Here is a 16,536-nt window from a genome sequence, read left to right as displayed (position 1 = left end):
ATAAAAAGAGGTTTTATTTATTTACGATACGTCTAGTTTATTTATATTTTTATTTATTTACCATACCGTTTGAGTAAGTATAAAAAGACGTTTTATTTATTTACCATACCTCCACTTTACTTATATTTTTATTTGTTTACACCGTTACATGTATATAAGGTGACTTATGGAGTAAATATAAAAAATGTTTTATTTATTTACCATACCTCTCATTTATTTATATTTTTATTAATTTACCATACCTCTTTTATAAATATGGTATTTGGCCCATAGGATTCACTTAAATAAAACCTATTCTTGAAAATGGGCGAATGGATTCACTTAAATAAAACCTATTCTTGAAAATGAGCGAATGGAAGGTTGTAAGTCCTAATTTCAAGGGCTAAATTTACCTTTTTTACCCTCTCCCTTAAAATAAGGTGGGCTATTTGAGGTGATTTGTAAAAATGTACTATGATACAAAATATTCGCCCACTAAAAATTTAAAACCCCTTAATTTCGCCAAAGGGCGAACATTCGCCCCTAAAATTATCCTTGGTATGTGCACACACATCAATACCCTTTATCTCTTCATGCAAAATGTGAGCCTTCACTCTCGTGTAAGAGCCCTTGAAGGTCTTTTCATTTTTGCATAAATTGCACTTCCATTCCCATGTACCATTAGAACCCATATGTTTCACTTTGGTAACATACTTCCATAGAGGATAATATTCTTGTTGCCTGGTTGCTTGAGTGGATTTAGGGGCACTTGGAACACAACTTTGAGAAGCCATGAATGCTGCAAAATTACAAAGTGAAAAACTCACCCAATTTAGGAGCACTTGAAACACAACTTTGAGAAGCCATGAATGCTGCAAAATTAGGAAATGAAAAACTCACCCAACTAGCTGTTGCCCAAGTGTTAAATTTAGGTATGTTCTATGCTTAGAGCAATTTATTTCAATTTTCATAGTTAGCTCAATATCTTTTCCAGATTAACAATCACATCAGCATTAAAGTAAACTGCAGATAACATAAACATAAATTGCAAAAAACAAGAGGACACAAGATGTGGCGCTAGCCAGGGACAAACCCCAATGTGGGGAAACCATTGATCAATTCTTCTTATATGTTCTTCAATAGTTCAACAGAGAGAGAGAGAGATAGTACATTTACAACAGAAGTCAACACTTTGACTTATCTAGATAAGAGCATAGATCATCTCTAAGAAGATGATACATGAAATCAGTTGAAGACATGCGGCTTCAACTGATTCTCCAAGGTGACTCCTTCACCTATCGTTGTGTTGCATTTCGTCATCATGTTGCACCTCACCGCGCTGCACCATGCTGCACCCATCATCACTATGCTGCATCTCATCACGCTTCATTAATCATGACTGTACCCATCACTGTACTGCATTATGTGCCATTGCTGCACCATGTTGCCATACTGACCTATGTGTAGGCTGCACCTTGCTTGCTTGTTGTCCTTAGCATGCTTGTTGTTGCATGCTAGCTGTAATACTGCATGCTTGGTGTATTTGCTGCTAAGTACCATACAACTGTCCCAATGTTAGTTAGTTGTCCCTTGCATGTTGCTCTCCTTTGGAGACAGATGCTCCGGCTGTTCAGCAATTCCTGACAGTTCCGGCTTCTACCCTCTGCATCAGCTTTCTCGGCAATTCTGGCTTCTGCCATCTACGTCAGCGTTCCCAGCTGTTCCGACTTCTACCCTCTACGTCAGCGTTCCCGGCTGTTCTGGCAGTTCCCGACAGTTCCGACTTCTGCCCTCTACGTCATCGTTCCCGGCTGTTCCGATTGTTCCGCCTTCTGCCCTCTGCGTCAGCTTTCCTCCCTATTTCGCCAGTTCCCAACAATTCCGGCTATTCCCGGCAGTTCCGGCTTCTGCCCTCTGTGTCAGCTTTCTCGGTTGTTCCGACAGTTCCAGCTTCTGCCCTCTGCGTCAGCTTTCCCCGCTGTTCTGGCAGTTTCAGCTATTCCCAGCAGTTCTGACAGCTCTGGCTTCTGCCCTCTGGATTAGGGCAGCATTATCCCTTAGGATCTCTCCTCATACTAAAACCCAAAGACAAGTAGAGAGGAAGAGATCCCAAGTGTGTTGAAATGACTTGAAAGCCACCTCTATTTATACTAAAATGTTGAGCACAATTGGGGTTTATTTGGTCGCTGGCCAACCTTGAAGAATTGTCCCATAACACAAATAAATTCATATCTCCATGAATACTTATCGGAATCGGATGATCTTTAGATTAGTCCTACACCTCTCGATGAGAGGGATCCAAGAAAAATATCAGCTTCCATTAATAAGATGACCCACATGGAGTTTGGCCCTAGTTTCCAATTTTAACACCAAACTCTTCCTCTTGCTGCCCATGCTCCAAAACACAAATAAACTCCTTGTTGCTGCTATAGGCCCTAGTTGCCAATTTTAACACCAAACCCTTCCTCTTGCAAGTTGCTGCCCATGCTCCAAAACACAAATAAACTCCTTGCTGCTGCTATAGGAAGCTCCTCTTGCAGGACAATGTGTGAGAAATGAGTGAATAAAGTGTCTTTTTTTTTTTAAAAAGAGGGTCATAGGGTTCTTAAAGAATTCGATTTTTTTCATCTTCTAGAGAATTCTATTTGTAATTTTTTTTATTAAATTTAGCGAACAGCCACATAAAAACTGTTATATTAGTGTATTTGAGTGTTAGAAGGGGACCACACCCTTCTTCACCCCTTGAGCTTTCCGAAAAAGGTAAAAAAAAAATCGCATTTCTGTTGCCCGAAACTCGGCCTATAGTGGCCGAAACGGCACCGGCCATACCGGACGACATTTCGAAAACGTGAAATGCCGTACGGTAGGGCCAGTGGCGTTTCAGGGCTGTTTCAGCATTTCGTGCTGTGCCCAGTACTAGTAGGCCACCCTTTTAGGCGTTTCCTGCAACAGAGTTGCAAAATCATTGAGAATAGATCTATTTTTGAAGACTCTCCTATTACTAATGAGATTAGCAATAGAAGTCAAGAAAATTATATATGGACTCGTTCCAGAAGATACAAATTTCATGACATTATGTGTAAAAGCTAAATTTAAGGTAATTGGGCACAATAAACAATTAGAAAAATCGAGGCTATTTTTATCTAATGAAGCATCTTTTACAGCCTCCTAATTGAAGTTCATAATTATATTTGAACTATGCTGGATACGGACAGAAGATCACAATAGGACTCGAAGTGTATTGTCTCCTTTTCTAGAGAAAAGTTATCTTTTTAGGTATGCTTTACCATGATATATATATTCAAAATAACTGTATAAACTATTATAAGATACCTGCATTTTACCTATAGAGACGCCTAGAAAATTAACCATTCAAGATAGAAATTTCATTTTATTGGTGAAAGAAAAAGGTACAAAGGACAAGCTTGTTTTTTCTAGCAACAAAATATCTATATATTTAGACCGGCCAAAATGTTTTCAACTTTTCTCCCACTCTGCAGTTGATATACCAAAGGGAATTCAGAGTCACTACTTACTGTGTTTACTCTTGCAGTTGCCATCGAAAATGTTGATCCCCTTAAATGAATTAAAGTGACACTGAAATGTCTTCGAAGTTGAAAAATTTGCTCTTGTTACACCAAAGGAAATTTGAAAGTTATTTTGTTGTTACACATTTTCTATGCATTTTTTTGATTGCATTTTAAGGTGTCAAGTGGGTAACTTGAGGTTGTGATGGTCATTACGGAGAGGTCGGCATTCAATCAACAACTCAGTTCACTCAAACAAAGATGTTCACTACATTGGTCTCAGTATATTATGAATTCACATAGAGGCCCCATTCTAAAAGTACATTGAGAGTGTTAAAATACCACTGTAGAGAACTAATTCAAAGACATACTTGTCAGTTCGTAAATGAAGTGATATCTATATAAGCATTGTTGTACAAGGAGTTGTGAAGTAAAATCGTAATAGGAATTATTACACAATTCCTATATTTTTTTAAATCCTCAAACAGAATAGGTATTATTTTTGAACTAGAGTAGATCACTTGTTCTACTATCACCACAGCACATTCTAAAATGCCAATTCGATTCAATGCTATTTTCTCCAATTCTTAGCAATGGGAGATGTAGCTAATATGATAATCAGCACAGACAAGGAGAGGTCGTGGGAGTGTACATCTTCGTCACATAGAACAAGGGACTGGACATACACAGTATGGGTCTTAGAGACTGCATTTATAGTATTTTGAGAAATAGGGTAACAACATATTTATAACCTTTACTGGCTCCTGTTGAAGGTTTTCTGGTCCGTGATTCTCCCTCTAGGGACCTTACTGATGCTCCAGTGGATCAAGGACAAACTCCCACTATTATCTCCTCTGATCAGGATTAGGCTAGATAGAAATTCAAGTTTTTTTGCTGTTATTTTTCGCTTAAAAGACTCATAGCTACAGTTAATATGTGAGTTCTCTTGTCTCAACATGTTCTGTTAAATTCAATTGTGGAAATCATGTTTTGTACAACTCTTCATAGTCTGATCAATGATGGTAAGCTATGTTGAACGAAACTTCTAGGAACCCGAGTCCCGACGTTTCGGGACGTACCCGTACCTAAAACTCCGAAACTTGACCAAAACTCGACCATTATGTAATCATCTATGAGAGTTAATATAGAATTGGTTTTCCTTCTAAATTGTCATCTATGGGTCTTATTACCTTTTTTCTTGCAAGATAATGTGTTATTCACTTATTTATAAATTTATTTTTATATATATCAACATATATTGCGTTTCAGCCAACGTTTTGGCCGATGTTTCCATTTTTGGGAGGTGACGTTTCTAAACGTACCCGTTTTGGAAACTCTGAAACGTTTCAGCATTTCATGCAACTTAGGTGGTAAGAGTATCTGGAGTGGCTCTATTTTGGTTTCGCTGTACTTGCTCTGGAGGTGGAGGTTTCCCATTGTTGGTGCAGATATAATGTTTACCTAGTCTTTTGCTGGTGGTTTATGTCTCTGCTTTTAATGACTCTGGGGGTTTTGCACCTGTAATTTGCATTTTTTCCAGTGTTACTTGGGATCAGGAGCAAAAGTGGAGACCAGGAGCGAAAACGGGTGTGGGAGCGACATTTTCAAAAGCTCCCGGTTTGGGAGCGAATCCCGGACCGTTTTTTATATAATATATATATTTTTTATATTTTTATATTTTGATACATATATGTCAACAAAAAACATGCAGAATTATGAATTAGATATAAAAAAACATAGATTGAACCATATAACAACAATCATCTAGAAGTTATAATCTTCATCAACCACGTCCACAAGTTAGTAACATAGTAACATACAACATATCGAGTCTCGTGATTCATCAATCTTAAAGTTTCAAGCTTTCAAAATTCAATATATAACATTTATCATCATTGATCACCAAAGTTGTACTTGTAAGCTAAGTGTAACCATTACAACAAATAATATCTAATATGAAATGAAATGTTATAAAATGAATGAAACAACCTTCAACTTTCATGAAGCATCATATTCATTATTCATTACTAATGAGTTATAATTGCCAACTTCAAACTTAAATTGTCATATATTATTTAAAAAAAATATCATAATCAATATGAAAGAGTCAATAGTTATAAAAACTACTAAAAACTAGAAAAGACAAGTAAATCTATTATCTATTTCTTATGCTTGGGCCTCTTGCCACCACGAGAAATGTCTAGTTTTTTAGTCTTGTTGGAAAATCAGGATCTTTGTCATTAATATCACCCTCTAAGCATTAATATCCAGAGGTATCTTTGTCATTACCTCTGTATCTGTGTAGGGATCTTTCACATTAATATCACCCTCTAAGCATTAACATAAGATAGAAAAGCATAGCATGTCAAGTCAAGATTTTGTTTGAGTGATGCGTACATTTTTAGGAGGGTCATGATAGAGGAGTTCGACAACCAAAGTCACTAACATCAAGGTACATAGAGGGATTGGTGCTCTGGATTAAATACGAGTTCCATACCCTAATACATGACAAAATTCAATGGAAACATTGCAATCCTGAAATCCTGAAAAACTAATAAGTCCACTGGATTTTGAATAAAATCTAAAATTCTACTTTCTCCATATGAAATCCAAGGAGATCGAAACCACTCTCAAACATCTTGAGTCATTTCATGGTACTGTTAAAAATTTAAGTAAAAGGATGAAAATGAAGATTAAGGAGAAGATTAAGGAGAATGCATTCTCCTTAATCTTCATTTTCATCCTTTTACTTTAAGAATTTAACATTACCATGAATCGCATATCAACTAGGGCCATAGGCTTGATCATTAAGTTGCCCCACTCAAAACTTATTTATTTCTTTGAAAAAAAATTGCATTGGAACATTACTACAAAAAATTTGCAAAAAAGGCTAAACACTCCTGAAAAGGCAATGAGCATTTTTTTTTTTTAGGGAGCGCGCTCCCGATTTGCTCCCGCCCGGAGCGCGGATTGGGAGCAGCATCAGGGGGGGGGGGGCGCTCCCCTGCAACACTGATTTTTCCAATTGAAGCCTTTCATTCAATGCTTTCAGCTTGGGTTGTTTTGGAATGAATGGGTATGTGTGCCTCTGAGTCTGTGGTTTCTCTTTTCATGCTGGAGGGAAGTCGAGATTTCATGTAATGGACACTCACGAAGACCAGTGCGCTCAGTGCGCTCATGTTATTCTCTGTCAAAGGATGCCCTGGATTCGGAGCTCTCGTCTCTTCTGGGTTTGGAGCTCTCATTTGTTCTGGTCTTCAAGACAATTAGTACTGAAGCGCATTTGTTTTCAGTTTATGCGCAGTCTTTCTCCGAATTTGTCTCATTTTAAGAGGAGCCTAAACTCCTGCTGCAAATCTTTAGCTACTGTTAAATTGGGACCTTGTTATTGTTGCAATGGCATTTTGGTGGTTCTGGAATCCTGCGACTGTTGGAGAAGCTGGTCATTTTGGAGATTATGAACTTGATGTTCAAGCGATCTATGTAAACCTGTTTTGAGATGAATATGAATTTGAAGTATTCTTATTCACAGAAAAAACCTTTTCCTCACTACATTAAGGTAAGGACCACCCCTTTTAACTAAAGTAATAAGAAATAAATTATTTATATATTGTGCCTGCAGACAGAAGAATTGGCAATGTTTTAAGCATTGGTTCTTTTACTGTTTTATTAAATTTTTCCCTTTTTTCAGTTTCTGAATTGTGGGGCACACCAATGCTTAATTTATAAAGATTAAAGAAAGATTGTTTTGCAGAACTAGAATCTCCCAATACAGAAAACTTTCAGAACACATTTCCTGTAACCAAACAAGCCCCAGAAGTTCTCAATTATACAAGTGTGCTTGTGTGTAATGAGAGAGAAAGGGTGTGTGTGTCTGTGTTTGCACGTGGGCGTGCACAAAAGAGAGAGAGAGAGAGAGAGAGAGAGACCTTCCCAAATGAGCTGGCCACTGTGGTTGCTGCTAGACCGATCTCTGTATAATCACCACCTGAGATAATTTCCCACATTTACCTCTTTACCTTTAATATCCAGGAAAACTGAAATTAGACAAATAGATAGATTGTAATAATAATGCCAGATGTGGAGATCTGAGAAATTTATCTTACTTCTATGGACATCTTGCAAATCATAATATCTTAAGGAAGAAAAATGATTACAATAATCCTATATTGAAAGACATGAACCAATACCAAACTAACCATAAATATCCCCAACTAGCATATCAATCTGTGTTGAGTCTCCTCGTGTAGCAAGATTAAGGGCTTCCTCAAAGCTGCATATTATAACACGTTTCAATGAGTCTCAAGAACTCTGAATTTCAAAATTATGACAAGTTATTAGACAAATGGAATTTACAAAACTAAATACTATGCTTATGTTTCGAACGAGTTTCTCTTTCTTTTTTTTCCTCTCTCTCTCCAAGGAAAGTCTCATGGGATCCCCCCCTCTTCCCCAGAATATCCGGATGGATGGCAGCTCAACGCCAGCCACAATAGTAACTGCTCACCCTGAGGGTCTCGACCGGATATGAACCTGCGAACTATCGCCTTCCCATTGGCAACATGTCTTAGGCAGATGGTTCAACTGATTAAGCTAACCCTTGGGGCTGTGGAACAGATTTACCTTATTAGACATAGTCACTCTTTAGAAGATGATGCTATTTTTAGGATCAATGATTACTAATTTCAAACGTTGGCTATTTTTAGCTGTGCTCTTTTTTTTTTGCAGAATGTATTTATAGCATGTGTATTTAGGTCATGTATATCATGCACATCCATGTCTTTCTATCGTATGTATTTGTGGCTAACTATTCAGTTAATTTGATCAGTATTGTAGGCAAACTCCAAAAGGGAACTTCACGTCCAAATCAACAACCATAATAGCAATGATAGAATGAATAACTCTATTTCTCTCAAGGCCTTCATTTATTAAATTTGTACGTAACACTTTCCATGCAGAATATTGGCAGAGAGAAGCAAGATATGATAAAATAAATATATTAATGTGCAGTGAAAGGAAAAAGTACAATAATCAGTAAGAAACTAAGGCTCTCTGAAAACATAAAGTAGGCTAAATTGTCCAATACATGAGAAATGTGTAAAAAGAGCATGATCAAGTAATGTTGGAAGAAAAAAAAGCAAGAAAAGGAGCAGGGGCTATTATTATTCCCCATATGAAAATCAGTACATAGACATTAATAAGTTTTAGGTGGCAGAGATACATTAAGTGGCCTCCACATCCTAATTATTAACCAGCGTAGATCCATCTTAATTCCAGATCTACCAAGCACTGAGAGGGATCAAATCTCTTTTCACTATAAAAAAGGTTTGCATCTCAAGAGCTTTGATCCCTTTCAGCGCTTGGTAGATCCGGAGTTAAGATGGATATAGGCTAGTTTAATTCCTTGCTTTAAATAGACAATATTCCACATGTATACCATGGGTTCTCATAAACTTGGAGCTCAAAAACCACCAGTAACTTGACCAAGTCAAGTTTATCTTACTATTTTAGTTTAAAATTATTTTTATTTTAACATAGGGTTATTTTTATTTATTTTGACCAAGTAAAAATGTTTACAGGACATTATATTACATTACAACATCTCTATCATAGTGGGCTGGAGAGCGCCTCTCAGCATTGTTGACACCTAATCATAGGGATTGGGTGAACAACTGTAAATAGTGTAAATAAATAATAAAGAAAATGGAGAGTCATGGGGAGATGAAACTCAACAGTCACTCCCTCTTGTATATAATAATGAACAGCCTACATGAATAATACAATCTCATTTTTGAGGATTAACCCCCTGGCCTGACATGATATCGGAGCCAACCCCATGTTTGTCTTCCTTTCTACTCTTGTAACTCCCTCTTTGTTCTGCATATTTTGCAGACTAACATCTCTGTCAAATCCCTGCAAAAGCCCATGCATTGTTGAATGCATTGGTCGAAATCTCTCTCTCTTTGCCTTGAGTGCGTTAAACACTACATGTCATGTTCTATTTTATCGCACTGTTGAAGGGGTCGTATTGTTGCATTGAGGCATTGCTTTGCAACCTGGTGCGTTGAAAAGTTTGAATCAGGTGAAGAATCGGTGTGGAGACTGGTCCATTAAACCCCTGATATGCATTGGAGATCGGTTTGAGGTATGCCAATCTGTTCGTTGTCTCTGTGTCAATGGTTGTTCTACATGATTGCTAGTAGAGCGCAATGGAAGGTCGTGGCTTATTTAATTAATGGTGAGTGTGGTGCATTGAACCATCGCATGATGTGTTGAATCGATATGTTGTAATTATCTCTGCACGCTGTGGTGTGTGTTGGTCTCTATCATACACTTTTTTCTTGTGCTGAATAATTTTGAAGGCAGTAAACATGAGTTTGGCATGCAAAAAAAAAAACTTTGTCCCTCTGCATTGATTCCTGAAGCATTGAATATCTTCCTACAAACTAATTTGTTGTTGCATTGAAAGGGCCATGACTATTACTTTCAATGGTGTGTACCTCTATGAAATTTAAACAATTAAATGGGTCAGTTTAGCTATTGAAGTCGTTGTTGCATTTAATGGTGCATTAAACTCTGGTTCCATCGTCGGGACACTGTGAAATTCTTGACTGGTTATATGTTGGAGAGTGTGTTAGACTCTGGTTTCGTTGGCGTTTAATGATATATGAGGCGAGGGTATCTTGTGCGTTGAATTTTTTATTGAAGGCTGATAATTACCCCCTGTTCGTGCAATAATGTTGGGTATGTAACTTCCCTTGCATTGCTGACTTTCTGCCTGAAAATATCTCCTAGTGTGGTCATTTATATATGGTACGTATGGTTTATTAAGAAGTGCGTTGAGTTCATGGTATATAATGTGTGATGGGCACATATATATGGAGAGTTTTTAAAGTAATGGCACATTAATATATTAAAAGGTGACATGATATGGTATAAAGGTGAAGTGAGTGGTATATAAAAGCATATGAAGTGTTATGTTATGGCATATGATGGTATAAAGTGACATTGTAAGGTTTTTAAAGTTTGGTGCTTTAATGAAGACTATGGCATATATGTGCTCTTTTACTTTATAAAGACCCTAAGTGGTATATGGTATGGTATGAGAGCATTATAGAGGTATATTTGAGAGACTACATATTTAATTGATGTTTTTTTGAAGACATAGTCAATCAACTTTACAAATACATCATTGTGTTGCAACCATTGTAATTATTTTGGGCCAAATCAGTTTTTATGATGCGTTCACCCGAGTCTACTCACTATGTTGTGGCCCATTGCAACATTGGAGTAACTGAAGACCTATTCAATGCTTCACTTGCTTCATGGAAGGATGATTGGTTGCTTGATTGAGGAGCAACTTGCCACATGACTTTCAAGAGAGATTTCTTTGAAGAATTCACTAACAATGTTGATGGAGCAGTATACTTTGCAGACAAATCAAAATCAAGCCATCAGGGCTTGGCACAATCAGGCTTAAATTGCCTGGTCTTCCAGACTTTCTTCTGCATCATGTTTTATATCTCCCACAGCTGAGGAAAAACTTGTTGTCCTTGGTCCACATCTGCTAGCAAGGACACGCCATTCACATGTTTGATGGCAAGGTTGAGGTGAGAAAAGCATCAACCCACTCACTTGTTATGACAGGGATAGAAGAAGAAAGGCTTCTCAAGCTGCAAGGTACCTCTACTCGTGCACAAAATTTCTCATACAATTCTCATTATGATGAAGGTACATTTCCATCAAGTTTATTATGGCATGCTAGATTTGGACACTTGAACTATAACAGCCTCCGCTTGTTGAAAAAAAAATGGTGTTACTGGTTTGCCTACAATTCCTCAGAAACATAAGCAATGTGATGCTTGTATTCTAGGAAAGCATAGCAAACAGTCTTTTCATGATTCACATTCCAGAGCACATAGAAAACTTGAACTCATTCATTCAGATTTATGTGGTCCCCGTCCAATGCCTGTTCCTTCTGCAACTAGAAATAAATATATGATGACATTTATTGATGACTACACCAGAATGTGTTGGGTTTATTTATTGAAGAACAAATCTAATGCTTTTCAAACATTCAAGAACTTTCATACATGGATTGAAAATGATGCACAATCTCATATCGGCTCTATTTGCACTAATAATGGAAAAGAATACACTTCAAATGAATTTGAAAACTATCTTCGCCAACATGCGATCAAACATCGAACAACTATGCCTTATAATCCCCAACAAAACGGAGTAGCTGAAAGAATGAATAGGACAATCTTAAATATGGTGCGCTCCAGGATGTTTTTCAAGAATGTAAAATTGATGTTTTGGGCTGATGTATTTCTATGTGTTGTATATGTAAAGAATAGATGTCCATCTAATGCTATTAGAAACAAGACTCCTTATGAAATGTGGTATGGGCACATTCTTTCGGTAAAGCATCTCAGGGTCTTTGGTTCCACATTTTATGCCTTGATACCAAAGGTACATAAAAACAAACTTGGTGCAAGGAGTCGTAAGTATATCTTCCTTGCGGTATTCAAACACCTCCAAAGCCTACCGTCTCTATGATGAAGTCAATAAAAAGTTTGTTGTATCTAGAAATGTAATCTTTCTTGAATCATCCAAAGCTGACAATGTTGTTGAGCGGCAACTTGATCGCTTGGATAGATTCACAAATGCAAAATCATTTCAAGAATTTGATAATCAGATTCCACATCTTGAAGGGGGGATTCCTATACTAGATCAACCTATGGAATCTTCTTCTAAAGCACTCTCTCCCCCGCATGAAACTCCAACAACGGATGATACTTTGAGTGATGTGATTGACATAATTGGGAGACTCAATCTTGATTTAGTCCCAACTCCATCAACGGAGCAGCCTGGACCATCTCAGAAAGGTTCCCCAAAGTGGCTGACAAAGACACGTGAAAGTGTTCATCCTGATGAGGTTGGAAAGACAGGAACTAGAAATTCAAACCAACAAAATGGAGGTGATGTAGATGACTCTGATTCACCTGTTGATATGGATGTTTCTTATGATTGTGAATTGAATTTGTCTACAGATTTTGAACCAACTTCCTTCAAAGAAGCTTCTTCTCATGATGAATGGAAAGAAGCGATGCAAAAGGAGTATGATGCCTTGATAAAGAATGGCACTTGGAAGCTGGTTGATCCTCCATTGGGAACCAAACCAATTGGCTACAAGTGGGTCCACAAGAACAAGTATAAAGTTGATGGCTCACTTGACAAGCACAAAGCCAGGGTAGTGGCAAAAGGTTTTACACAGAAGGAAGGTGTCGATTATAAGGAGGAAGGGGTCGATTATAAGGAGACTTTTTCCCCCACAGCAAAATGGGCTACCATCCAGACACCCTTTGCCCTAGCAGCTCAGAACGGTTGGAAAGTCCATCAAATGGATATAAAAACTGCTTTCTTGAATGGAGATCTAAAAGAGAATGTTTCTATGTCCCAGACTGAAGGATTTTCTGTGAAAGGACATGAAAGTATGCAAACTTGTGAAATCCTTATATGGCCTCAAACGATCACCAGGAGCCTGGTATGAAAAACTAACTGAGCATCTTCTGAAACTCAATTTTAAACATTATGATCTTGATGATGCAACTTTATTTGTCAAGAAAGTTGGCAAAACAGTTGTAGATCTTGTGGTATATGTAGATGATCTTTTAATGACAGGGAACAATGAAAGCTACATTGCATCCATAAAGAAGGAATTGAGGAAAGGTTTTGAAATGACTGATTTGGGCTATGTTCATTACTATCTTGGTATTGAAGTAACTCAACATCCGAAGTCCATATTCCTTTCTCAAAAGAAGTACATTGGAGATCTGTTGAACAGGTTTGGCATGGCTGAATGCAATCCTCTGACTACTCCAATGGAACAAAACTTAAAGCTCACATCCATTGAAGGAAAAGAATTTGAGGATGCAACAAAGTATAGACAGCTTGTAGGAAGTCTCAACTACCTGACTACTACCAGACCAAACATTTCGTTTGCTGTTGGAATCCTCTCCAGGTTTATGCAAAAGCCTTGTGAGGGACATTGGTCTGCTGCAAAAAGAGTTTCAAAGTACTTGAAGGGAACTCAAGACTTTGGAATCAAGTATACACAGGTGGGTGACTTCAGCTTGATTGGATACTAAGATTCAGACTTCTATGGAGACAAAGAAATTGGGGTATCTACTTCAGGTTATGCTATGAGTCTTGGATCAAGAGTTGTCTCCTGGAGAGCACGCAAACAATCAATTCTAGCAGATTCCACAACAGAGGTAGAATATGTGGCAGCAGCTGAGGCAAAAAAAAAAATTGTGGCTTAGGAAAATTCAGGAAGATTTGTAGGTAAAACAAGTACATTCGACTCCACTCATGATTGATAATACCTCGGCAATAAAGTTGGCCAAGAACCCAAAGTTCCATGATCGAACGAAGCACATCAATGCAAAATATCATCTGATTCGACATCATGTTGAGGCCGAAACCATCCATCTTCGCCATTGTTCCACTCATGAGCAAATTGCAGACATCTTCACCAAAGCGCTTGGAAGAAAAAAGCTTGAAAGATTCAGAACGATGCTTGGACTCACCAACATCCCTTCAGATTAAAGGGGGGAATGTTGACACCTAATCATAGGGATTGGGTGAACCCCTGTAAATAGTGTAAATAAATAATAGAAAAAATAGAGAGTCATCGGGAGATGAAACTCAACAGTCACTCCCTCTTGTATATAATAATGAACAACCTAAATGAATAATACAATCTCATTTTTTAGGAGTTACATCTTGGCCTGACAGGCGCAAACATGCATGACCTCCTTAATTTTTGGGCCACAAATTATAACATAACATAAAGTTCCTGACTTGAAACTTTTAAGCTAATATTTTATTACATTATATAATCATTATACTAAGCTAGCTCCTTGTGTTGTTGACATTCATATTAGAACATCCAGGTAACTAAATCTAAACTTACAATCATTGATGCAAGATCTCATGTCTATGTTCTAATATTAATGTTGTTAATTTTTGGTTGCTCCAAAAGTGCTTTCACCTACCTAGGAGAGTGCTTCATGGGATTTGAGGGGCTTGTGCTCTCCTATAGGCCCTTTGTTTATTTTTAACCTATATTTGGAGAGCTTAGATTGGGTGTCTGTTAACTTAGGGATGAATATCACAGAGGCACACTTATTGAAGTGGTAGTAGGCATTTGGCATATTGGTCTCTTCTACAAGGGCACACTTGTTGATGAGGATGGGCACTTGGCACATAACCACATTACACACAGTTTGAGGAGGAAAGCTTAAGCTAAGAAGCTATTGGTTGGAGGGTGCAGCATCTTGTAGGTGGAGCGTTTGACATGTGGACAAGTAGCTTGGAGGGAATAACACTTTGAGGGTTCAACAAACCCTAGAGTATTGTATGACATGTGAACACCTTCCTTTGAAGAGCACCCCATTTGGGGCTTTCTTTGGTGACTTTGGCTAGGGATATTTGTGGCCTTAGTTCATGTTTCGTTATTGGCCTCCCTCACCTTAGTCTATAAAAAAGATTGTTATGAAACCAGCTCACAAAAAGATAGAAAAGAGAGATCCACACCTTAGAATTCAGCCTCTTCGAGGGGGCAACCTCCTTTACATTACATAAATAAGCAATTCTTGGATGATACAAATGAAAAGACCTCAAAAGACCTCTTTTCTATATATAGGAGTCTAAGGGGTCATAACATAATCAGAGCCGACATAACAAAAATAATGTAAGGGCACAATAATAACAATAGTGGGCTTCTATGTGGCACAATAGTAACAATATGGGCACTACATGGGTACATCAATATAATAAGTGGGTTGTACTAATAACAATAAGGGGTTACACTAGTAGTATAGGGGCCTAACATGCCCCTCTCCTTCAAAAAGCGTTGTCCTCAACGCTTGAGTAGTTCTTGATGCTTCTGTATAAAATTCTTGTCCTCCCATGTGGAATATTCAGCAGGTAAGTTCTTCCACTTGATGAGATACTCTGGAATTGATCGATTTCGTAGTTGTCGAGTTCTTGTTTCTGTGACTGCTCCAGGTTCCAATATGATTTTTCCTTCCTCTTCAATTTCTGGCAATATTGTTTGAATTGGGATTTTTTGAAACTTTTGAATAAGTGGCCATACTTCTTCGTCCTTCTTCCATTCATACCTTGCTTCGTTTATCCAATCTGGTTGGATAATAGAAATAGCACAAAACAATGCTTCCACATCCTCATCCTTGAAGAGTCTTCCCATTCGGTAAGGTCGCCATTTTTTAAGTGCATGTAGTATTGCCAACATTTCCTTCTCATAAATAGCTTGCTTGAGATGTAGCAGTAAAAATACCCAATCACCTACATCAAAACATTTTTTACTACGATGTTGATCTACCTGTTGTTTCGTTTGATTTTGCACCGAAGTGGCGTTATCCTTTAAAAGTTGGAGAACTTGTTGTTGATGCTCGATGTGATCTTTCTCTGCTTGAACCTTTTTCTTCTTGATATGTCCTTCTATCTCTAGAGTTTGAGGAGTGGTAATTTCTTCCAATCCTTTACAAGATATGGTCGGATTCATTTCTTGATGCTCGATGTGATCTTTCACTTCTTGAACATTTTTCTTCTTGATATGTCCTTCTATCTTGATAGTTTGAGTGGTAATTTCGACCAATGAATTACAAGATATGGTTGGATTCATTTCTTCTTTCTCGATGTGATCTTTCACTTCTTGCACCTTTTTCTTCTTGATATGTCCTTCTATCTTGAGAGTTTGAGGAGTGGTAATTCTTGCCAATGCTTTACAAGATATGATCTGATTCATTTCTTCTTTCTCTGGGGTGGGGTCCTGGCGTATATCCTCTTCTTTTAATGTTTCTTGATCCTTTTCTTCCCCCTCTTCATATTCTATGTAAAATAATTTCTTCTCAGCACACTTATGACCTTTAGTGCATTTGCTATTACAATTGTAACAAAGCCCTTTTTCTCTTTTTTCTTCCAATTGTTGTGGTGTAAC

General features: G+C 37.7%; 1 protein-coding gene across 4 annotated transcripts in view; it reads right to left on the bottom strand.

Annotated features, from left to right (window-relative positions):
- LOC149146967 (uncharacterized) overlaps positions 1–16,536 on the bottom strand; it is a 223,113-nt gene that overhangs the window by 59,770 nt on the left and 146,807 nt on the right. For 3 of the 4 annotated variants that reach the window (XM_089440631.1, XM_089440630.1, XM_089440632.1), the window contains 2 exons: positions 7,706–7,779; positions 7,436–7,494 (listed from right to left, as the gene is read on the bottom strand). In XM_089440631.1, coding sequence (XP_089296757.1) covers positions 7,436–7,494; positions 7,706–7,779 — 133 coding nt within the window. Of the gene's footprint in view, positions 1–7,435; positions 7,544–7,705; positions 7,780–16,536 lie in introns of all 4 variants that reach the window. The other variant, XR_016262855.1, reaches the window with a different exon arrangement.

This window comes from Pinus tabuliformis, chromosome 9 (genome assembly GCF_031772625.1).
Source record: "Pinus tabuliformis cultivar Carrire ecotype Pingquan chromosome 9, CPIR1, whole genome shotgun sequence".
NCBI lineage: Eukaryota > Viridiplantae > Streptophyta > Pinopsida > Pinales > Pinaceae > Pinus > Pinus tabuliformis.
The sequence above is the reverse complement of the archived record's forward strand: the minus strand, read 5'-3'. Positions and strand labels throughout refer to the sequence as shown.